At 42.9% G+C, this 25106-nt stretch overlaps 1 protein-coding gene across 2 annotated transcripts; it reads left to right on the plus strand.

Moving 5' to 3' along the window:
• The first annotated feature begins 14 nt into the window (after positions 1-14).
• LIN7C (lin-7 homolog C, crumbs cell polarity complex component) lies at positions 15-19807 on the plus strand. 2 transcript variants are annotated; one of them, XM_006020697.3, is made up of 5 exons: positions 18-230; positions 12123-12241; positions 13346-13417; positions 13742-13951; positions 17041-19807. In XM_006020697.3, the coding sequence occupies exons 1-5, from the start codon at positions 194-196 to the stop codon at positions 17194-17196; spliced, it is 594 nt and encodes a 197-aa protein (XP_006020759.1). In that variant the 5' UTR covers positions 18-193; the 3' UTR covers positions 17197-19807. The 2 variants fall into 2 exon arrangements, with proteins under 2 accessions (XP_014374032.1, XP_006020759.1); XM_014518546.2 differs by lacking the exon at positions 13346-13417 and having other exon boundaries at positions 15-230.
• Positions 19808-25106: the final 5299 nt, after the last annotated feature.

The raw sequence follows: 25106 nt of genomic DNA on the forward strand, positions 1-25106 counted from the left end.
GCGCCAGGCTAGGAACCCGAGGGCTGCGCGCCCTCCGCCTCCGAACACATGGTCGGGCGGGGCAAGCGCTCGCACATGCCCGGTGGAGACAGTTCGGCCGGCTCGAACTACCGCACCCTTCCTCCTTCCCCTCAGCTCTCGCGGCCTTTCCCGAGGCGTGCGTCACTTCCGGGGGGCGCGAGACGGAGGGAAGATGGCGGCGCTGGGTGAACCCGTGCGGCTGGAGCGAGGTGAGGGCGGCTGGGAGCGGCCGTTGGAAGGCGCGGGGGAGGGAAGGAGCTACGCACTCCCCTTTCCACACCCCCTCCCTCGCGCGGCCGGGGGCCGCTTCGCCGCAGGGTCCCCCCCGCTGAGTGTCACCTCGGATACCTGCCACACCTTACGTGCATTGCGCAGTGTAGCCCGGGCAGAGCAGTCGGCCCGCCAGGAACGGGTGGTTCCCGCCCTCGTTTTAGGCCGGCCCATCGAGTAGAGGAGGTCCCCCGCTATAAAAATGACCTACTTGAAAAAGAGGCAACCAGCTCTACAGTTAGTGGTGGAAAATGTGTAACGACTTGAGAGCCGGTTTCTTCATGGCTTGAACTGGGGCATGTGGCAGGGCTTGCTTGTAACATACAGTGCCCACTTGGGTTGTGATGCTCAGGGCGGTGTTATTTTTGCTGCCCAGTGACGTGTAGGTGCAAACCACTGGAGAATTACGTGCAGGTGCGATATAGAGCATCCAAACCATGTCTTGATTTTCCAAGCGCATGTGCACATAGGCAGCAAATGTGGCTGGTGTGAAGAGTGACTTAGTGGGAGTGGAGACCAAAGAGGATTTGTTTTGGGTAGTGAAAAGACCTAGTCGGGCTCTTGAAAGGAGCAACAGATGATTAGTGAGGGGGGTGTACGGCCAGCTCTTTGTGGGATCATAGGAAAAGAGAGTTGGAAGGGACCTCAGGAGTCACCTAGTCCAACCCTGTGCTCAAAGCAGGACCAACCCCAACTAGAACATACCAACCAAAGCCTTGTCCAGCCAGGTTTTGAAAACCCCCAAGAGTTGCCTTTCTCCTTGCGCTTTGGTAGTGGGTATGGGGTGGGGAATGTACCATTTTAGCTTGTGTCTGGCTGTAAGTGGAGATTTCTCTTGTTCAATCTCCGCGTATTACCAGCTTCAGAATTCTATTCTTGAGACTATTTGATGGTTCCTCTCCCCATTTCCTTCATCTACCTTCCCATTTCACAAACAAGCTGCTTGTAGGGTGAGCGAGAAGCTTTGTAAATAGATCCTTGTTGCTGCTGATTCCACAGCTCTGCTGCCCCCCTCCCCCAAAGCTTGTTAATTAGAGCAGCTGCTTTGGCAGTGGATTAGCTGTTCTTGGTGGTTTTGCTGTGTAAAACCTCAGGCAGCATCTTGCTCCCCTCATTACTCTGCCACTGTGCTCTGTCCATGAAAACAAACAAATCTCTGCAGAGTTATTTATGAACTCGGGAACAAAGGAGCTATTTACGCTCCTTTGTTGGAGCTTAAATAGTTCCATGTTGGTTCATCTTAAGAATGTGGAAAAGAGTACAGAATAGAGTAGACTTAGTGAAGAAGAATGCTATTTTTCAGAAGTAATTTCTGTTGTGATATTGTCGACTTTAGATAAGTTTATGATATTTCATTATCAGGTCAAAGGAGCAAACATCACAGAGAATTGGCATATGACGTAGGGAGAGATGGACAGTTCTGTTTAAAAAGCATGTCTGTACTAGCAATAGGAGTACATTACAAATTGGAGGACAAATATAAAAGAATCATGGAATACTAAACTTGGATTGGGAGGGACCCCAGAAGGCATTTTGTCCAACACCTTGCTCAAGGCAAAATCTTCCTTGCCTAAGCCATCCTAGATGAATGTTTCTGACCTGCACTATTGATTTGATTACACTTCCCTTCTAGGTAGTATACTTCAGTGCTTAACACCTCTTCAGAGTTGGGAAGTTTTTCCTAATGCAGTATTCATTCTTTAAGTCCATAGCTTTGGTACTGAAGAAAGATGATAAGCTAATCTGGTTTAAATTTGGGTAAGTGCAGTCAATGCTCATTAAGTACATAGTACTTCCTGTGCCGTTGTACTATCAGCCCGGAAACTGACATCACTTTCATGGTTTCTAAGGCCTCTGACGGTTCATTTAAAGGCACAATCTGATTCATCCCCTTGACCCCCTCTCACTGCCCCACCAACACGCATGCATGCAGGCGCATGGCTGGATGTGTCATTTTGGAATTGGCCATCAGATCCCAATTGCACCATGCTTCCATATTTGCCAGTGCTGGGGAAGCTCAGGATCCTGACCCTGGGCTCTGCCTGCATTGGCAGCTTGAAGGCAAGATGCCCAAAAATCAGTTGATTGTCAGTTTGGCAGGGACTGCATTGGGGCTGATTCTAGACCATGGCACAGTCTCCAGACCCAACAAGCTAGTGTTGTTCCATGCAGGGTTTAAAGTCCCCAGCGGGGAGAAGGGGAGCCTCAGTGCCCGGTGCTGGCCTGCCTGGCCAGAGCTGCTTGGTACAGGGTTTAAAGTTCCTGTTTAAAGTTTAGCCTGGTTCCCAACCACATGTTGAATTAAGGCATCATACAAAATGAGCCATGAAAATATTCTACATCAAGGGTGTCAAATATATAGCCCACAGGGTGGATCTGGTGCATGGAAACATTCCATCTGGCCCACTTAGTAGTCCAGCGGACTACTAGAAGTACAGTGTAGCAGAATTCAGGTTCCCTGGACCCCAACGGACATGACTTTTGGCGACAGTTTCCAAGCTCTGTCCTGCTGCCTGAATTCAGCTCCATGCTGTTGCATGCCCCTAGCTTTGTGCCACTTTCCAGCCAGATCTCCACGCCATGGGGCAGTGGCATGGTTCCGGGGGCATGTCATTGCATAGAGCTACATTTGGGCAGCAGTCTGACCAGTCAGCAGTGCCAGGGTCACATGGCAGCACAGAGCTGAGGGTGTACAGTGGCACAAAGCCATGGTCGGGCAGAATAGAGCTGGGGATATGCACCTGCAAGGAGCCAGGGACAGACATGTTCAAGCAGTGTGGAGCTAGGGGTATGTATGGAAAGGACCCAGGGACGTGCAGTGGTACAGAGCTCTAGCCAGGCAGTGGCATAGACCCAGGAGGTTGCTGCTTATAGTCTAGTTTGCAGCCACACCACTGCATGTCCCTGGCTCCAGCTCTATGCTGGTAGTCTTCTGGCTTCAGAATAGAGTAGCAGTTGCAGGGTTGGATAGCGGGGAGGGAGAATTAAGAATGATTCAGTGTGGGATTCTTGGAGGACTGACCAGACCAATGTCGCAGAACACCTGGTGTTTACGTCTAACAGTGAACCAGTTCAAAATAGTACTTGATTTTTCAGTATGCTTCTGAACCATTCCACACACCTTTGAAGTGGTTTCACAGGCTTGCAAGTTTGTCTGCTTAGGTTCAAACTACATTTAAACTCGTCTAAGTATTATGCCTGTCCATGCCCATACCTGTCCTAACAAAACTCTGTAGTGTGATGTAGACCAGAGTTAAACTGGTTTGTCTTCCAGGAGGAAGACTATGAAAGAGATGGGCATGCAAGATCTTTGTCATTTATACACAGAAGTTACATTGTATGTTTTAGATCACTATGAAAAAGCTGGCATAACTATATTATGCTGGTGTGAATATGCCCACATAAGGGGTTATAACAGAGAAAATATTTTCATTTTTTTTTTTAAAATCACACCCGCAACTGAAACATTTATGTCATTCATAGCGTAGGCCTGAGTCAGTGTTTCTTTTCCAGGCTGCTTCTGTGATAATATTCTTACATTCTGCCCCTTGTTCTGAGCTTGCATCATAGCCACTGCTGACTCCAAAATTAGCGTCTTATGATAAAAGTTAGCCTTTCATATTAGAATATTGGTGCACTGTATAAACATCAATTCTTTCAGCTCTCCTGAGAAGCAAGCCAGGATTGTACCCAGTTTAATGATGGCACAGTGAAGTTATATGGGGGTCATTTAGCAAGTGAATGAATAGACTTCTGGAGTCTTGATTTGTAATATTTGCTAATTTACTAAGCCGTACTCCTCTGCACCATACAGATTATTTTCAGGATGGAACATCAGTATCTGTCTCTTAACAGCCAATGTCTGGCCAGATATATTAGAATGTTACCTTCCCAACACAGTGAGGCTCTGCACAACATCTGTGAGACTGGGGCCTGGGCTGGTGGCAGAGGCTGGTGTCACAACCCAAAGGGTTTGATTTTTGTTTGTGTGCGCTTCGGCACTGCTAAATTGTCCCCGCTAAATTGCAGCTTCCTTGCACGGTGGAGTTTTCTGCTGCAAAAGAGAACCCCGGTGCAAGGGAGAATTTCCCGCCAATTTGAAGCTTTCTTTGCAGGGTGCATTTCTTTGTTGCAGCACAGAAATGCTCGTTGCAAAGGGTTCCCGCCATTTGTATGCTAATTTGGGTCCCATTATTGGCCAGTTCTAAATTATTCACACGTGGCGGCTAGTGATTGGCTTGCTAGCCGTATAAGAGGCTTGAGTGGTTTCCGCCCAAGTTGGAGGACTCCACGAACAAGGGAGGAGGAGACTTCATGCTGTGTGAAGATCTCTAAGCGCTGCGGATCCTTACGGACCCAGCGCATTTAAAGCAGGCTATGGAGGCCTGATCACCCTCTAGCCTCTCCCCGTCGCCGAGCGCAATCCAGACGTATCCCTTCCCGCGCGCAAAAGAACTGGACCCACGGAGCCTAGCACACTTCGTGTGAGTTTATTCAGAGCTCTTCCGGACGAGTACTTTCTTCGGCTGACACAATGGGCTCGTGTGTTCAGAGCCTTCAGCTGGATTGGGCTAGAGTTCACGAGTTTAGAACTCTTGTCCGCCTCTCTTCTTTCCTGTCTGTAACCGCAACTTAAGCAAGTTTTCCAGCCTACACCACTGCCATCTCGGTGTAAGTAAACAATCTTTAAAACTACCGATACGCGTCCGTGCCTAATTCCAGCTCGAAGGCCTTCCCTCTCCGCCCCGGCGTGCCCGGGCTGCTGGCCACAGCCGGTGTGCAGCGCGAAAAGGGCTCGGGTCGCTCCCGGCCCGCACAGCTGGGAGACTTTCTTGCAAGAGAACAAAGCTGGTACCCTTTGAGAATAAAAAAACAACAAATGAATCTTGTCAGTCAAGGCCTTTCTTGGCCAGCTGCTTTGATTGGGGATGGAGCCATACAGGCGTGAAGTAAGGACTTTTTTTCAACTGTGTTGTTAGGAGGCAGAAACAGTAACGCTCACTGTAGATAAACAGCTTATTTTTCATTCACCAGTAAAACCAACAAGTAAACAGTCCACAGTAGGAAAAATAGTGCTGTTACAGCAAATAGGGTTTGGATGTGTGGGGGAAGCTGCATTTGTTCTGAAATGAGGCTAATGCTCAGCATAGTCCTTGGAAGCGGAGTGCTGTAGCAGCATGCGCTGGTGGCATGGTGGGGATTAGAAAGCTCAAAGATGATCTGCTCCAGAAGGTGCACCTTTTCTCCCAAGGCATGTTGCAGAGCACCACTACTGCTTGTTGGTGCCCTCAGTAAGTAGGGTCACCAGAAGGTGGCTACAGGGTAGATGACCCATCTGTGGCACATGGATGTGCATGCATGTATTGTGGAAAGTGCTAGGTGGGTGGTGACAAGGCTGGAGTTCTGCCTCTATATACACACTCATCTTCAGCCCAAGCCTGTATGCTGGACTGCTGGAGCCACTTGGAAGTTCTCCTGCCACAGCTTGATGGTCTTTCTCACCATAGCCATGGCCCCTTTGTCCCCTCATTGATCCATCCCATTTGGACTAGCAGTCTTTCCAGTCTTTAGTTATGCCTTGCTTCCTTGGTCTGGGCAGCACTCCAGAATGTAACACTACAAGGAGTACCATTCTTAGACCAATGTGGCCTTCCTCAGAGGAAGCAGCCAACTCCCTCAGTATCTCCTCTTTTGGTCTTTGTCATTGTCCTCCTCCTCCTTGTTGTGATTGGTATGTTCTGGGCAAGAGTTTTTGTCTGAGACCTTTCAGTCCCTGTAGCTGTAGGTGTCAGCCTTGGAAGGAGAGAAGTTGTTCATTGTTCTAGTCTCTGCTTTAATGAGAACTCCTAACAGTCTCAGTAATTTCCAAAATGTCCTTTCCTGTGAACCTCTGCAGTCTTGGGAAGCTTGGCCATGGCAAGTACATGCGTCTTGCTCCAAGTTTTCACTTAATGGCTAAAACTGAGGGGCTGAGAGCTCCAAGTGACAAGGCTACTGCTTCCCAGTGCTTGAGCTATGAATGGCTCTAGCACCTGGAAAAACCTTTCCCCAAAATGAGGGAGGGTTGGAAGAGGGGCCAGTTCAGTACCCTCAACCCCTCCTCCATTCCCCAAACTGCAGACCTTGAAGGATGTGACACTAATCCAGGGGCGGGCAATTATTTTGGGCAAAGGGCTGCTTAATGAGTTTTGACAAGCTGTCGGGGGCTGCATAGGTGACCCCACCCCTTGACAGCTGCTCTGCTGGCTGATTAGCACATTGGGACCAGAAGTCCTGCCCCCTAACCCCTGACTTTTGCCACTGGAAGTCTCTCCCCTTGCTGCCCTTCCCCCTAGTACTCTTTTGGAAGAGGGGGTTGCCATCTTAGAACCAGAAAAAAACCAAATCATACACTTGAAGTCAAACACCTACAATAATAATTTTACAAAACATATTTGTCATGACTTGTGATTGTGTACTGCATATAGAAGGGATTGCATAATAACTAAAAAATAAGGTGTCATTCTTTTATATCGTGTATGGTGGGGTGTGAGAGCGTGTTGGGGGCATAGGGTATGTTGATGTATGTATATGTCGCTGGGGGTTGTGGGGGCAGGGTGTCAGTGTGAGGGAGGGTGGGGGGGTGTAGGGACCCCTCCCATGTACTCCCCTCATGATGTGTAGCCCCTGCTGCCTGACAACAGAAGCGGGCAGGGAGGTTGGGATGCTTGTGCCTGGTGCAAGTGCCCAGTGGAGCACGGCCAGCGCTGCGCGGAGGAAGGGAGCAGAGCTTGCCCTATTGCTGGGGCTCTGCACCACACACCTGCAGCTCCAACACTCACAGCAGGGGAAGCCCCACCTTTGGAGCCTGCTGCCTCCCCCACAGGTCCCCACTCTCTGCTGGGAGTGGAGAGAGCCCTGCCCCCTGCTTCCCCACCAAGTCCAGCGCGGGACTTCCCCGCTGCAAGTGCAATGAATTGGGACAGCTGCCTTTGAGGGACTAGGAGACATATGACTGGCCTGTTTGGCTTTAACATTGAATACCAAGGCTTTTGTGCTACTTGCCTCAAAGGTTTTCTACACAGGCCAGTCTGGTATGCTCCAGATTAGCTGGGTATGTCATGCATTTCCCCTGTGAATGTGAGACCCCCTACCTGTGGGCCAAACTTGTGTTCCCACAGAGAACAGAGCATGTAAATGTGGGTCAGTATCCTCAGTTTAAATAAGTGCATAATAGTTCTAGAGTGTTCTTTTTAGTTTGTTTATTGCTTGGTGGTATTGGCACAGTGGGAAGAGCTTGCCAAATTAAGCACTATTAAACCTGTGAGTACATTTGGAGGTGTAATGGTATTGAGGCCCTCTGGCTCAGCCGCAGCTGGCCTTTGTTGAAAACACATGAGTTGCTAACAGGCCAGTGACTGTGGCCAGATTATACTATTCAGTTGCTTTGGAGGAAAGGTCAGTGCAGATGTTGCCTTGTGATTTTCTGGTGTGAAGCCCAGGGAGCAGTAGATGGGGTGGGCAAAGATTCCTGACCAGTGGTCCCTTGGGCTTCCTGCTGCCATCAGATAGATGGGACCTAGTTTCTATCATTGAGTGTGCTTGGATGATATTGCTGTGCTTGTGGGTGGAGACACTGGGTTTTGGCTTCCTATCATGGCATGATGTGGGACAGCTTTAGCTTTGATATAAAAGCTTCTTGGTTCCAAAGAAAGGGGAGGAGAATGACCAAGCATGTGAGTGGATCGTGTGCCTTAGTGTTGCCTGGTGGCTGCCGAAGTTGGACATTTTAAGCTGAGGCATCATTGCAGGAGTGCAGAAGTGTTTGTTTGTAGGCCCCTTAAGGAGATGTTCTGTACTGTAGGTAAATCATCACTGAATCGACTCTTGTCTTCCTCGGTGTGGGCAGTGTGCTGGCAGATATCCTTGTGCTTCCACTCAGTTTGGAAGTAGGTGGTCCTTGATGCACTGCTAGGTGAGTGGGCAGGCTGAAGTGTAAAGAAACAAATGGCAGCTTCATTTCTCTGTACCTCACTTATAAAGGACCACATTATGCTGCCAACCTTAGAGATATTGAGGCTGGAAGGAAGACTTGATTGAACTCCTCATGAGTGACCACAAACCTTCATGGGATTCCTAAAGCCAGTCACCTGAACTGGAAGAAGACACATATGAAACCAGTACCCGTATATTGTATATCAGGGGTTGGCAGCATTTTCTAGTTGGAGGGCTGGAATGACCCAGCTTGAACTGGAAACAGGCATTAAGACCTGGTGGTGGCAGCTGCTGCTGTTTCTCTTTGCTGCTGAGCTGTGGCATGATTGAAACCCTGCTCTGCTAGAATTCATGTCACCTGACTTCATGGGCAGAGCTCCTTGTCTGCTGAAGCTGCAGGCAGCCAGCTGTGGTGCAGCGAGGCTCCCCTAGGTGCCATCAGAACCTAGGTATTCAACTTCAGTGTAGTGCAGGGAGGAGCCCCTCACTACCAAATGCCATCCAAGAGAGCTCTGCAGGCTTGATCCAAAGGCCCCAGGAGCTGTAGGTTGCCAACCCCTGTTCTTTATCAATATGGATCTAAAACTGGTTTATCTTGATGGAAGCTTACCATGGATTGTGTCTGTTATGCTGGTTTAGGTTTGCATGTTGTGTCAGTGAGTTTTTTTTAACTGGTTTGAGGTCACTTAAGATAGTATAAACCTGCATATAATCTGCACATCCTTCTGTACTTAATTTTTCTAAAAAAGTATTAATATGTTTTTATGGATAAATAAGGTGCTGTGGGAGTTAGGGGAAAGCTGATGGCACCTGGCAACAGGAGAGAACTTTTCAGTTCTCCATATGGTTAATTATTCTACTTCTACTTCTGGAGAGTTTTCTATGCTGCTTTTCTATGCATAAGTATATAGGCTATTTTTCAGATTCAAGGCTATACTTCTTGAGTTCATTCAAGTGTTTCTGACTTTCATGCCTACCAGGAAGGGACAGTACAACTCATAAGTTGGCTTTGAAGATTCCTTTCAAGCAGGCCCCAGAGAGTGGTGAGCTGCTGTTTCTCATGCACGTCTCTTGAATCCATCTCTGTTTAGCTTGTGGGGCTTTTGGAAGAGGTTGGTGGTTCTGTTCATGTCAGCAAAGATAAAGAAATGTTATCATACAGATAAGCAACTGCATGAAAAATAGCTGAGAAGAGGGGTGCAGACAAGGTTCCTTGGGTGAATTTGATATATTTTATTAGACCAACCCAAATAGTTGGAGAAAAGTTATTAAGCAAGCTTTTGGGTTCAAAATCCCTTTGTCAGGCTAAGGAAGTTTCAGCATTTGGTGTGTGCTCTTCCTGGATGGAATGAAGCACTTGAAAGTAGAACACGGTGCTTTGGAGTGAGTTGTTGGGGTCCAAATATCATTTGGCTAGTGTATAGACTTGAAATATCACCTATGCTTATGATAGTTTACATCATTAGGTATCTATGCTTATGATCAGTGATCAAGATAAATTAAAGTACCTTCTAAAAGAGTTTTTGGGATCATGGCTTGGCCCCTGTGTAGAACTAATAATCAAAAGCACATTAATACTTCATTCACTTTCACACTTTGCTTCCTGAGATTAATCTTTAAAACTTCATGTCGATCAAGGTCCTTCAGCACGTGTTCTCACAAGTCACAAAGAGGCAGCTATGCCTCTTTCCATATTTCATAGGGATATGGAAATCCATGAATTCCTAGAATGAAATTCCTAAGACTTGTATGCAAGACATTTTCAGTTCCACATCCTGGACCATGGAACGCCTTACCAGAGAAGATCAAAATGATCCCTCATTTGTTTTGTGGGTCTTTGGTAAAATTAGTTTTTCAACTCTTATCTATCTCCCATAAGAGAAACTGAAGAATAAAGATGAGGTGGTGAGGACCCAAAACTCTTGGTATGGTGTCTGTTTGGCCCAAACTTACGATTCAGAAAATGGTATTTGGCAAACTAGAGAAAGCTTATGTGAGCTGGGTAATTCTCAGTCTTGTTCAGCATAAAATGTAACCAGTATCAGAGAAATATTTTAGCCTGACTAGAAGCTGGGAAAAGTAAATGGAAGGTTGCATTTTAAAACTGTATTTTATTTTTGGGTATTTAAGGACTTAGTTTTCAGGAATAAATATTGGGTGTATATGTATAACCTAACTTCCAAGTATTTTTTCTTGGATGACTTTTATGGAAGGGTTGTTTGAAAGAAATGAAGCTGTTGAGTTTATCGTTAGAACAAAGGTTTGTTCTGTATCGAATCTTTCTACCACTATACTTCTCTTTTTAAGCTTGTGCTGTGGGTGTTAAAGATTCTATCAATTTTTCTCTCATATTCACACCCCCAAATAAAACACACACCTTCCTGTTGGAAGGTAGAATGTAGAAAAAAAGATTTTTCCAGAGTCATGTCCAACTGTGTGTTTTGTAGAGTGAGTCCTCCTGGCAATGTAGTGTGTCTAGGAAGTATAGCACTGGGAAATTCCCAGTGCAAGCTGCCTCACCCAGACTGTCTTTTGGGATGTCTCACTTCCAGGACACTGTTAAGTTTCTAGGAGGACTTTATCATACAAGGTTAGGCTCCAGACCTTTGCAAGGGCAGTAGCAAGACTGTTGGGGTTTTTTGGTGCAAGTAGTTCTTTATATAATTTCATTTAAATAAAGTGTTCTCACATCACAAATCCCATCAAGATCCTATCTGCAGCTCACTTGCTGCTTCAGGCACAAGCTAATGTGGTCAGTCAATAGCTATGGCTGTGAGAGGGATGACCCAGGACACTATTTTAGTAGCTGCTTGGCATACAGTGTTTCAGGTGTGATTCTTTTCTTTTCAACTTCCCCACTTAAAACATGCCAGATGGGACCTCATTTTGGGGGGAAAGGTGTATTTGGTACTTGAGAAAATTATTTAAAAATTTGATTGCAGTTAGTTGCACAATTAACAAAATTAGTCGCAGTTAATCATGATTTTAATTGCACAGCTAAAAACTCAAAATTATACACAGAAAACTCAAATTATGCAAAAGTATGGAGGTGCTTTGTATGGTTGGGCTGTGGGTGTGGGGTGTGGCTTTGTAAAGGTGTGGGGGGCTGTGGGAATATATGGGGGTTTGGAGCCTGGGGAAAGGGTTCTTACATGCCTTGGCAGGATGTGGGGTACTGTGGGTCAGGAGTGAGGGGCAGACGCACACAGAGACATTGCCCAGTAGGGGAAGGGGAGGGGGGGGAGCAGCTTGAGGGGGGGCAGATTGAGTCCCCCATGGTGAGAGAGGGAGTGGGGCAGGGGCTGGTGTGAATGGGGCCCTGGGAAAACAAGCTCTTATTTATGGGTCTGTGTATAAACTTGGTATATGTGAAAACTTGTGAGTTTGGCTCTTAAGTGATATTTGTAAAACTTGATGTAGGGTGCATGCATGTGATCTATGCAAGTAGACTTCAAAAGTTTTAGCTTCCCCTTGAACCAAGTTTTAATTTCATCATCTTTTGTGCAACTTTATCTGCTCCCTAAATTGGTAGATTTGGAAACATTGATACTGATTGCTGCTTACTTAAAAAAAATGTAGAATGGTGAGGTAGGGAGGCTAAAGGGTACACTTAGGCATAACAGGTAGTACAGACAACCAGATATGAGCAGAGATTTCAGAAGATTAGGTGGATTAGTAGACTCCAAGACAGGAGAATCTTGTAGGCCAGTGTACTTAAGGGATCTTAGTTTCATTAGGTTGTAGTGTCTTTTTGGAATTTTGTGGTTATGTTAGCAGGAAATGTATTAGTGTGCACAAAGAAAATTCTCCAAATAGAACTCAGGTGCTCATCATTATCCAACACTATTTTTCTCCAGATATCTCCAGAGCAATTGAGTTGCTGGAAAAATTACAAAGGTGTGGCGAAGTGCCACCACAGAAACTACAGGCTTTGCAAAGGGTCCTTCAAAGTGAATTTTGTAATGCTGTGAGGGAGGTAAGTTGCATAAACAAGAGGCATGTCTAGTAATTTTATCTACCATAAACACTGTCTTACCAACTTTGTTCCTGCTCAGTAGACATTCACAAGAGTTCATTTTCATTTAGTTTTTAATTTGACTTGTTTGTCTGAAAGCTATAGGGTTTATTTCTTTATAAAGAGTAGAAACACAAGATTTGAAACAAAATAAATAATTGATCAAAGTTTATTGGTGAAGATAAAGTTAACCTAGATAACCTTTCCTTAGCTTAAGTTGGACCTCCTTCTACTTTTATCAAGTCTTATCAAGAATTATTTGGCATCTTCCTGAAACTTTAGTCCAGGAGCTAGAGTGGAATAGATAGCTATTTTGTTTATGGTAGGGCTGTTTGTTTTTTAATGGCTATAATCATCAACCTTAAATGGCCCATCCTAGAATACAGAAGTGTTGTGCCTTACTATGTCCTGCCTTGACATGTTTTTGCTACTCAGCTAATCTGTAATTGGCGCTCGAGTTTGAGCACTTTGGTTAGTCTACCTTAGCTGCAAGCAGCCCATTGTTAAAGTGTATGGTGAATTCCCACGGTTTCTACTGTAGCCCATGTTTGGGTCTATATCTTATAGGGTTTTTTTGTGCTGAGATGCTACATACTTTAAACCAGACAGTTGATACAAGAATTTAACTGCCCTTAAAATCACTGTGGGGGCTATCGGCCCATGAATTATTTATTTCGGCTTGGATCAGCCCTGGAAAGTAAATAGGACTTTGAACTAATGAAAGGAAAGTCTCTAAAACTCATATCCCTAATCAGTTATGGTAGTGTGGCCTTGACATACAAGAACAGAAGTGTTTTGTATAGATGGTAGGCAGGTAGGGACTTAACCCAACGTAAGAGCCTGTATTAATTGTGCAATGAAAACGCATTGACATGAGGGATGTTTTCCAGTAGGACAGGTTCCACTCCTCTCTGAATTAGGAAATCTTTCTTGATGAGGCGGCAGAGGTAGAGATATCGTGTAATACCTGAGTTAAACTATTCACTTGTTACGTTATCTGAGCAGAAAATCTGTGTGTATGTTTTCTTCATTTAATTGTTTACCTAAATTGCTTTGTCCCTAAAGGTTTATGAGCATGTATATGAAACTGTGGACATCTGCAGTAGCCCAGAAGTGAGAGCTAATGCTACAGCAAAGGTAAAGCCTAGCTATAAATAGAATAGAATACAATAGTTACAAAAAGGGTGTTAGTTATCTAGATGTCTACTACTGTTATAACTACTTGGTCTTTGTCAGTTGTATCAAGATATGAAGGGTGTTATTTAAAATAGTGTTTTTGTATTTCATTCAAAATGCCTCTTAGATTTTGCATTTTGTGCTTTATTGTTAGTGTTTTTTCTCCAAGTAGTTAATGGGATTTATTAAAATGCTTACCGCATCTGACCATTGGAGATGATGAAGGCTTTGTGTTTGACGTTTATGGACTACTTAAGAAAAATTAAATAATCTTGTCTCTTACAGGCCACTGTAGCTGCATTTGCTGCCAGTGAAGGTCATTCACATCCCAGAGTTGTTGAATTGCCAAAGACAGAAGAAGGTCTCGGATTCAATATTATGGGAGGCAAAGAACAAAACTCTCCCATCTACATCTCTCGGATTATCCCAGGTGGTATAGCTGATAGGCATGGGGGACTGAAACGTGGAGACCAGCTTCTTTCTGTAAACGGGGTGGTAAGGATTGGCTTTAACTTTGAGTTGTAGTAACGGCTTATGTCCACTTGAGGGTGTATAGAGAATGTATACTGCATAAGCTTAATGCTATTTTTTGGCATTTTTGAAAATGCAACTTGCAATTTTGCTGTTTATTCAGAGCTATATAGTTTCTTAGTCTCATTGTTGGACAAAAACCTGAATGTTACAAAAATTTTTAGACTATGCTTTGTTTTTTGTGCATGAGTTGACAAGTGCTATTCTGTGAGGCAGTATTCAAATTCTGTGGATAAATGGAACCAGAGGATAAGTACTTTCCTTTGAAACCGTCTATTACTACCCTTTTAAAATGCTATGAGAGAGAGCGAGCGCACACGTTTTGAGGGGTAAGAGGCAGAGAAAAGAGATGCTGCAGATACTTGATGCAAATTTTTGTTTTTGAAAGGTTTTGTTGCTTACCTCAGAAGTCTCTAAGGCAATACAGTGTGATGGTCCATTATCATTATTGTCCTGGTAAAAGTGTTGCTGACATTGTAGAAACCTCAAAAAGATGGAGCCTTAAAGTAGTATTATCCTAGAGCAGCAGTTCCCAACCTCAGGTCGCAACCCAAATGAGGGTCGCGGGGGCAATGCCAGCAGCATTGTACACAAAGAACAAGCTGCGCCATGTGCCGGGAGCTCCCCCACCCCTCAGCGCCCCTGTCTCTCTCTGCTTCCAGCAGCGGGTTGCAGCAAAAAAAGGGTTGGGAACCAGTGTCCTAGAGCAGTGACATCTGAATGCTTAAAAAAAAATCCCTCCAGTTTCTTATAAAGACAATTAGGGTAGTTTGACCTCCAGAACTGGGTGTGTGTTTAATTCAACATCCATTTTGTTTGGAGATCTGCTGCATGCACACAATACTGGGCTGTCTTTCTGGATGATGAGAAAAAGGAAGCTGCCAAAAAGTTTTTAAACTATTTGGATGTTTTGCTTTTATAGAGCAATACTTGTTGCTTGGGTACTGTCAGGCTTCTCTAAGAAAATTCTAAGAGCTTCTGATTTAATGTTTTCAGAAAATATTAATTAATATGCACTAAACATATTCATGCTCTCAATTGCTTCTGCAACCTAACTTTTCCTTTAGACACAGGGTCAAAGTCAACCCTGTGATCTGTAACCAGAGCTACCCGTGCAATATAAAAAGATGGAAGAATTACTGCATATCACCAAAATGGTTCCCTCCTGGCCACCACCTAGTACTGAAACCCTTAATGCAAAGAATGGGCAAGGACATGGCCAGAGTAACGCAGCTATTTTTCAAAAGCAGCTTAGTTCCTTGCGATAACCAGTTTAAAGAAACCCCCCCCCAAGTTACTCTGAAAAATGCAGGGACTAGTGTAAAGGAGACCTGGAACCAGACAGCTTAACTTGGCTTTCATCTGTCTTTCTTAGTAACTGACCCTCTTTTAAAAATGCATTTAATACTATGGTTAAGGTTTAAAAAAAAAGTGAAATTGGAATTATTGTACACATGCAACAGGCTTCTTTTTAATAATCGTATTCAGAAAGAGCTTTGTGCTTGTTAGTAGTAAGGTACTGTTGTGGAGGGTTTTGTGTTTCTACTTTTCCAGGAATGTTGCCAGTCTCATTTAAAAGAAAATAGTATTTTGAAAAGCAGACTTTAGTCCACTGAAATATTTCAAAGGATAGACTTCCCAAGGAGGTGGTGTAGTCTCCAACCTTGGAAGTCTTCAAGACAAAGCTGGACAGACACCTTGCTGGGATCATTTGATCTCAGCAGTATTCCTGCCCAGAGCAGGGGGGTTGGACTTGATGATCTTCTGAGGTCCCGTCTAGCCCTTAATTCCTATGACTTCTATGATAGTTCCAGAATATTTTATACTGGCAGTTAGTTTATCAGTATATTATATTTATATAGACATAGTTTTGAAACTAAGCAGTCTTGCAACACTGATTTTGCAACTTACACTTCTAAATCTCTTAAATGTTCAACGTTCTTGTAAAGTAGAGGATAATACTTAGCTAGCTTCTCAACCTCACTTTTAAAACAAAACCACCTGTATATCCATCTGTATAACAAAACTGAGAACATTCAAGCATATGGATCATCTAGAGCTGTTGTTTTTTTTAACTATTGTCTGTCTTTCTGAAATTAATTTTATATTAATGAGAGAACTCCAATCTGCCTTCCAGCTTTTGCCACCACCAATAGGAGAAACGCTTGGCAAGTCATTTCATTGTGTTTTATAACTAGGGACCTACCTAATTCGTGAGGGCTACCCCCGATTTCACAGGGAGAACATGGGAGAACAAACATTTTGTGGGTGGAGCACAACATCCCCCCACACACATGCCTTTGGCCAAATTGCCCCAGCAGCCTTCCCTCCATCACTGATTGACTGCAGAGGCTGCCTGCCATGTGGCCCTGCCCTTCACTGCTGATTGGCTCTGGGGGCTGTCTTTCATGCAGCCCTGCCTCATCCTCATTGGTGGATAAGGGCTGGGCAACATGACAAGCAGCCCTTGCAACCAGTCAGCAGCAGAGGGCAGTAGCTATCTTGACTGCAGCCCTTCAAGTGGGCAGCCCCCCTTCCCTGCCCCACCAGGCTGTTGCAGCACACTGAGGTCTGCGGGCTTCCTCTGAGGAGCCAGCATTTTCTGTTCTGTAAGTTCTCCCCCTGCCCCCCCCCCCGTTGCAGTTTGCCCAGATTTAGCGAAATCATGAATTTGGTAGGTCACTATTGATAACCAAGTAAACTAGGAGAAATAAATTTTGGTTGACTGATAATATATGGTGGTCAAGATCTTATTACTGAATGCAGTGGTTGGGAGTTTGTTTGGAATACATTCTTTCATAGTAAATATAGATTTTCATCCTTAAGGATGTTTTAAAATGTTTTCATAATAGTATATATAAATATCCTTATTCTGAAGTGACTTATTGAGGTTCAAATCTTGAATTGGGTTATAGTGATTTTGTCAGGTTTCAAGCTCTGCACTTCTACCTATTGTGCATAATGGAAGCTTTATGAATAACAAAGGAAGTACAGTATCTTTTGCAACATTTGTATACTTTGTAATTTGCTATTTGATATTTTTTGCTTTACAGAGTGTTGAAGGCGAACACCATGAAAAAGCAGTGGAACTACTGAAAGCAGCTCAAGGAAAGGTTAAGTTGGTTGTGCGATATACACCAAAGGTCCTGGAAGAGATGGAGTCCCGATTCGAGAAAATGAGATCAGCAAAACGCAGGCAACAGAACTAATACAGACCTTAGAACTCATGGAGAAAATTGCATTCCGTTTTACATGCAATAGTTTTGATTTTGTGTTCTAATGGATGCACTGCCTAGGACTATGACAGATATTGTCCAATAAAATAATCTCTTTGCAGTTTTATAAATATTTTCACTATTAACACTGCTCACAGTTTCAAAACACCCTAGTGCTTCCTGGCAAAGAGTTTACATGTGCTTTTCTATCCAGTTTATTTTACAGATGTTTTTTCAGACCAAGATAATTAACCATTTACAGCCAATTTATACACTTTTTAAAGCATTTTAATGAGATGTATTTATACAGTTGTACCATCGTTTTTTCTAACAGTTTTTCATTTGTCAGTATGTAATATTAAACATGTTCTACTACTTTTGCCTACTGATAAAGGTTTTTGCCTATGAGGATTTTGGCACTTTCTTAAAACATATTGTACATCAACTACGTGAAGCTAATCATGATCTATTGTGTAGTTGGTACTAAGTACTAGATTTTATAAATTTTTTTGAGTGTTTTTACATGTGCTAAGTCATAATCTAGTTTGATAAATGTTGACTTGGAAACTCTTACCTCATCTGTAAATATTTTATGAGGAATATTTTCACCTGCAATGTCTTTTTAATCATTGACATCTAAAAAACTGCAACAATCACTCCTATAATTTATATTTTTTTGTACTAATTTTAGACTGAATTGGGAGAAAATAGTTGTTTGAATACAGTTCCTTTGGATCACTTTCCTGTCTATATATTTGTATTTAGAAAACCAGAAAATATCTTTAATGCAATGTAAAAAGAATTTCGGATATATCCCTACTTTTTAACTCTTGTTTTAAATGATATTCAACTTGACTGTGCATATCTTCTTAATTTAATTTGTCTAGTTGTACTTCTACCACTTGGTGATGAGATGCACAGGGATCGCATGTAGTTCATACCTGAATTAATGCAGATTGTCACTTTTATAACAGTGTAAAGTGGTGGAAAGCCATGCTGTTACAGTAATATGTAAAGGGTAATAACATCCAACCTTTTATATAAGGATTCCATAAGAAGAAAAATATTGAAATGTTGCATTAACAAAATCAATAGCTGCATCTTTTGGACATATCATATTCTTCATCCATTTACTTTAGAAAGGTGAAAGTGGTGCTACTTATTGAGCAGGTATGGAGGTGAGAGATGGGAGTGCTAAAATCAGCACATCAGATTCTCCCAGATCTGAAGTGGCTAACGACTCAGAAGTGGTTGTATACAGATTGGTGTTTTAAGTCACACATGTCCACACATGTGAACAAAATACATTTTTGAACAGCAGTAAACTACTTGGAATCTACAAAGTTGAGGGTTTTGTTAGTGTGGCTTTTTTATGACTGCCTTTCAGCATACATTTAGAACCTGTTTGTCCATCGAGAGTCTGTTAAATTGAAAGACAGACATAGGTATATCCTAATGGCTGTAAACAAGTTAATTCTAATTAGCTAAAATTAACAAATGAAGTTTTGGATACCTGGTTAATCTTGTTTCTGTTCATGTGGAGCAGCATAAGGTCAGTTTTAACATTTTAATTCCAACATGTGAAAGACAATAAAAGGTTAAAGATCTAAAAACGACAGCATGACCTTATGCTTGTTTAGCTGACCCACATAAGGGGAAAAAATTGTAGGGTGGCTATTGGCAAGTTAAGAAATGTGAATGCTTTCTGCATGTTTATAAGCATTGCGAGCCTGTGAAGAGAAATCCAGAGATATTGATAGAAGAGTCTGAAACACAGTGTGAATATTTATCAGTTAGATGACACTGAGCACTGAATTGCATGGTTGATTATCTGTCATTGGCCTGTTTTAGGAGGCTTCTTGTTAATGATAGGACCATGATGTTTACCTGTATATTTTTATGGACAATTAATGTTTAAAGTATTGAGACCAAAATCACTAGTTAGATCAATCATGGAGATGTTTTAATTTAATTGTAAAATAGTAGAAATTTGTTTTTAGAGAGATCCATATGTGTGTGTATAATATAAATATATATATAGATATATATATAAAGAAAGAAATGGGAACAAGTTAAAACAATAATATGTATTAAACCTGTATACCTTGTGTTGCTGTCTAAAGCAATTGTGTTTTGTTACCCTAAAGAATTATTTACTTCAGTGTAAATAGAGCTGCTATGAGTGCAGTAGCATTTCCATTTTAAATTATGACTTTTTGGTTCACTGTGTAAGCGGTTCCAAAGCTACTTGGATTGAAACTTGGCAAATTGGCTTCTAAATGTGTGTATCAGGGGAGGATTAAATAATATTTAATTTTTATTGTTGTAAAATGTCAGCATTTACATTAACGATCTGTTCTCTTGAGTGGTATAAAAGCTCTTTGTAACTTTTAAATGTAGGATATGTTTAAAATTTGCCAAGAAATGTCCATTCTTAATTACTACTGAGCAGGTGCAGTAGCTGCACTGTTAGTCCCTACACACAGGCAATAATTTGATACACCAGCGAGAGTTGATGACAGATCATTTTGGTTGAAGGCCCCCTGCATTTGCTGTTAAAGGGTCCTTGATTTTTATGAACACAAAAAATAAAAGTGGAATTTCACACTTTTTGTGTGGTTTTTGTACCTTCTCTAATGTGTTAACTCTTCTTGAAAAGTGGCTTTCTTTACCAGGATGTACATTGTGACTATCTGTTAAGTGTCACTAGGATGGTCCTGAGCATGGTGAATATTTGTGCCATAAAACTTTGCAAGCAACAATTCATAGATTCATAGATGTTAGGGTCGGAAGGGACCTCAATAGATCATCGAGTCCGACCCCCTGCATAAGCAGGAAAGAGTGCTGGGTCTAGATGACCCCAGCTAGATACTCATCTAACCTCCTCTTGAAGACCCCCAGGGTAGGGGAGAGCACCACCTCCCTTGGGAGCCCGTTCCAGACCCTGGCCACTTTAACTGTGAAGAAGTTCTTCCTAATGTCCAAACTTCCTAAATGTATTTAGTTCAATACAGGTCCTGGCACAGGAGCAGGGCCTGGGAGCCCTGGGTCCCTACATGGAGGTACAGGACACCCAGATTCTGTAGTTCACATGCCTTCATACTAGGACCTGCACAGGCTTTCTCTGCCTATGTCTCTGTAAGCGGGGGAAGCCGGGCAAGTGCTCCAGATGCTTGAGGGGCCCAATCCAACCAAGAGCACAGGATCAGGCCCCTTAAACCATGGTAGCACTGGGTTGTCTGCACACTTTTGCCACAGAGCAAATAAATGTCAGCCTCAATAAAGTGGCACAACTTAGTGTAGTACCTTTTGTTGTGCCACTAATGTGGCATGACAAATGGTAGGGACGTCTATTTCTTTGGCATTTGTGCCACCATAAAAATTGTTACAGCAACACAAATGCGACATAGGTTGACTTCGGTTTCGACCCTTTGCTTGTTCTCCCTACAGCTGCAAGCATTGCTGGGAGTATTCCTTTCCAAATATTGCTTTGTCAGAAAGACAGGGAGAATTTTTTGCAGTTACAGAAGTGTTGCTGTCTACTGGCATGGGCCACCTGGTGGTTTGATACTTCAGTATAATGATCAGCACATTCTGCTTTTGGGTTTTTTTATAACATTCTTTCACATCAACTTATTTTTATTTTGAAAATGTTTTGACTCTGGTATCTCAAAAATGAGTCGCTGGATTTGTGTAAGTAACTTGGATCAAAATATATTTCAATAAAATGTCTGGGTTGAGATAAAGACGGAAAAACATTTCAATGCTGAGTGCATAATTTAAATCAGGTTACTACTGAAATAATCCATTTAACATGTTTGTCTTATAGTTGGATAACAAGTAGACACTTTTCAGATTGTACCAGGAATAATTCATATGGAGATTACACAGCTTTTGTCTTGTATCTCTGCCAGCAGTTTTGCATGTAGTTTAGTTCTTGATGTGTTCCATTTTGCATGAAGTGTAAAGTAACATTCAGAATATGAACTGTGCTCCTATAAACTTCAAAACTTCTATATATAACGTCTCCCTCTCCTTACCAAACTAAAAAAGCTATATGAAGCAACTATCAAATTATCCAAGGCCTACTGAGGTTAATACAAATCAGAATTATGAAACCAAAAAGAAATACTATCATTCAGTTCTAAATCCTGTAAGGTGACACACATGATTTTACTGAATGAATTCTTTGAACTAGAACCCATCTTCATTCAAAAGGAAAATTCAATCTTTAGTGAAAAAAAATAACAATGTTACACTCTTCTGCAACCCATTCGATCTATCAATTTTGTTTTCTTCCTGTTATCAATGAAAATAATGAACCGTATTAGGCTAAAAAGTGATCATTATGGGACTCAAGTAGAAATTGCAAGTTCCCTATTCATCCTTACAGGCTGAGAGAACTCAGTTTGTTTGTAAACCATTTAATATCATGACATTCAGATATTACATTCTTCTGTTTCATAATGAAATGATGACTTGTAGGTTGCAGTGGATATTAGACTGTGCCTTACTTTCTGAGAGTCCCACTGTGAAAACCTAAAGGAATGCACATTTGTTTTAAGGCTATAAACATGAAATACAGTACAGTCTTTAGATTGCAATAGCCTTAACCTGTTGTTAGGCATGCACTTTGCAAAACCAATGAAGATTTGCTCAGCTAGCAACATGGAGTTGTTCCTGTTCATGACCACCAGTAGTGAATTGCTTTCACAAACTAGTGTCTGCGTCACTTACCTCAATGAATGAAACATAAGTATCCATATCTGAGATTCTATTGCTAGTGCACTGGAGTTTAGTTTACAGACATGGAAGCTTTTCAAAAGTACTTTAATATTTTAAAGCTGTACAACTTTGGTCGGTAACTTAGAATGAAATGAAGATCCCCCATTCCACAAAGAATCCCTTAAGCACAGAAAAATACAATATCTAATTGAAATTTATTATGGCTGTCAATCATAATTAACACGTGCAGTTGATGTGTTAATCGTGCACGTGGTTTTGGAGTCTGCATCCAGGTTCCACTTGGCCGTCTCCAGGTGTCCCAGCGGGGCAGTAGTGGGAGCGCAGAGGACCACAGGGCAGCCCAAGCTTGGGCTCCGGGCATCTTCAACAGAGGGGTAGGGACACGCAAAGACATGCAGCCACAGCCTGTAGGGAGCCAGGACACAGCCCAGCAGCATGTGGAGCAGCGCCCAGCAGGCAAGTCTGAAGGGGAAAGGGTGTGGGGGAGGGAAGGGGTGGGAAGGCAGATCAAAGTCCCCACAGTAAGGGAGGGAATGAGGCTGGGGCAGGGGAAGAGGTGAATAGGTCCCCAGGACGGGTATGTCATGGGACAGAGCCGTGACTTGTCCAGGGGCAATGGGGGGTTCATGCCACTGCAGGCACCCCTGGGGGAGGCATGGGGGGCATGTCCCCCCTGGATTTGTGTGTGGGGTGGAGGCGGGCTGCTGCTGCGGGCTAGGGCTCTGCGCCCCTCTGCCTTTGCCCTGGGAGCTGTGCACTGGCTGTGCCACGTCCCCTGCCTGTCAGGCGGTAGGAGGCACAGCATGGCGTCACGCCTCCCAGGGCAACAGCAGCGCAGAGTCCAGTGCTCAGCAGCAACTTACCTCTGCACCACACACAAATCAGGGGGTACATGTCCCACCCGGGATGCATGCAGCAGCAGGAGATGCCCTCCCTTCACACCCCTGGACAAGCTGCAGCTCCATCCCATGACCTGACCTGGCCCCATTCACCCCTGCCTCTGCCCCACTCCCTCACTCAATCTGCCCCCCTCCTCCCAGCCCTGCTGCTACCCCTTCCTCCTTACCCACAGCACCCCACATCCTGCCAAGGTATGTGGGATCCCCCATCCCCACACACTCGCATCCCCCCCGCACCCTCCCCCTAACCATACAAAGTACCCACGTAATTTTGCATAATTTTGAGTTTTTCTGCATAAATTTTGAGTTTATAGCTGTGCAACTCAAATCATGATTAATAACGACTAATTTTTTAATCAAGCAACTAATTGTGATCAAATTTTTAAATAGTTTTGCAGCCCTAAAATTTATATTTTCCCTAGAGCTCTCTATAAGACTGATTAAAAAAATTAAACTAGGCCCAAGTCACAAATACTTCAAAGCCACCCAGTACCACAACTTAAATGCTGAGGTCAGAAAATGTAGGTGTTTGAATTTTTAGTGACGTCCAATCACTCTTACCCATAAAGAAACAAACTAATGTGGATTTTGGTAGTCCTTTGTTCCTTGAATATATTAATGTTTAGAGGCGAACTGTTACAAAGCTTTGATCTGGGCTGACACGCATTGGCTTGTGGATTGGTGATGACATTTGGATTGGTGATAAACCTTGAAACTTCTTTATGTAACTTCTCCCTATCCTTACCCAACTAAAAAAGCTATACAAAACAGCGGGGCCACCTTTTTTGGCAGGCATGCCACAAATGTGTTCCATACCCTCCGTGAGTGCCACTCCAGTCCCTGCCCAATTAGCTGCTGTGCTTTCTGTTCCCTGCGCTGTTCCATGTCTGACTTGCTGCTTTGGTTTCTGCTTCAAGCCCTGTGCTCCCTTTCTAATCTGCTCCATTTCCTGTTTTGCCACTATGCTCCCTATCCCTCTCTGGTTCACTGTGCCCCACACCAAGGTTGCCTGTACCACACGTGGCATGTATGTCAGGTTGGCCACCCCTACTGTAATGAATAGATTAAGCAAGGTAATAATGGCTTAATATGGTCAACCTGTGTGTAGATGAACCTTACCAAACCCATGTAACATCAAAATACTAACTACATGTGCACACACTGTGCTGTGGGCTAAAAACTCTCCTATTCACTTCTGCTAGTGCTCAGGTACCATTCAAGTTACCATAAAATAAAAATCCATAAAACTTAAACATATCACATGCTTGATTTTTTTTTAAATTCGTTATAGGGAAAACTTTCAAATACCAAACTCAATAAAGCAGTATTCCTTTTCATCACTTCAGTCACTTCAGTCTTAACTTCTACAAGTTCAGAAGTTAAGCAATGTACCTGACCAAAAAAAAAAAATCTCTGACGGTAAGCAATAAATTTTTCTAATGACATTTTAACAGGCCTTTCATAAGCTAGCGCTGAAAGAGGACTGCCACTGTACATTTATGCTAATTTAGAAATCCAAGGGAAGTCTGAAGCACTGTATTTCAATTATTTTGATTTATGCTTGGTTTTTTTTTCCAGTTTTTTTTAAGAAGTGGCATGAAGAGGAGCATCTCTCCTAAGGTCATGGTGCCCTTTATAGTCCTGTGAACAATTCAGAACTCGGTCTCCTGCTTTCTTCACCTCAGCCTTCCATTACTTTCTAAATACAGCACTTGATTGGCACTGTAAATTAAATTAAATTAAATTCAAGCCCGTGTGTGTGTGTGTGTGTGTGTGTGTATGTGTGTGAGAGAGAGAGACAGAGAGAGCGATCGGCCTGCTGGGATATTCTCAAGCCCAGTAAACTTGAGCTATGGATTCCCAGAGTAAAAAGCTGTTATATAGCTATAAACCTTTATTGGGGTATAATCTTGCTCTTACTGATGCGGGTAAACTCGATCAAAATTTCTGATAGAAACAAGACCTGGATATAAATATGGAAGCAGGAGAAAACTAAATTCTTCCAATCTTTAGTACTCTATTTTGCAAAAGCTCATTTTGTAGACAAATAGCAAAGACTCCCATAGGACACCAAGATTTTTCTTCTGCTTCTACTAACTTTCCTTACTTACTTCCTTAACTTGCAAGTCTGATTTGATAATGTAGAAAGCAAAGATATCTTAAGAAACCATGGGGTTTTTCATTTTTTGTTTGCTTTTGTATTTGGGGTGGGGGCTTAAGATATGTATTGACTCTGAATTGTCAATTATCCTTTTATGT

The sequence above is a fragment of the Alligator sinensis genome, unplaced genomic scaffold, assembly GCF_000455745.1.
Source record: "Alligator sinensis unplaced genomic scaffold, ASM45574v1 scaffold165_2, whole genome shotgun sequence".
Lineage (NCBI taxonomy): Eukaryota > Metazoa > Chordata > Crocodylia > Alligatoridae > Alligator > Alligator sinensis.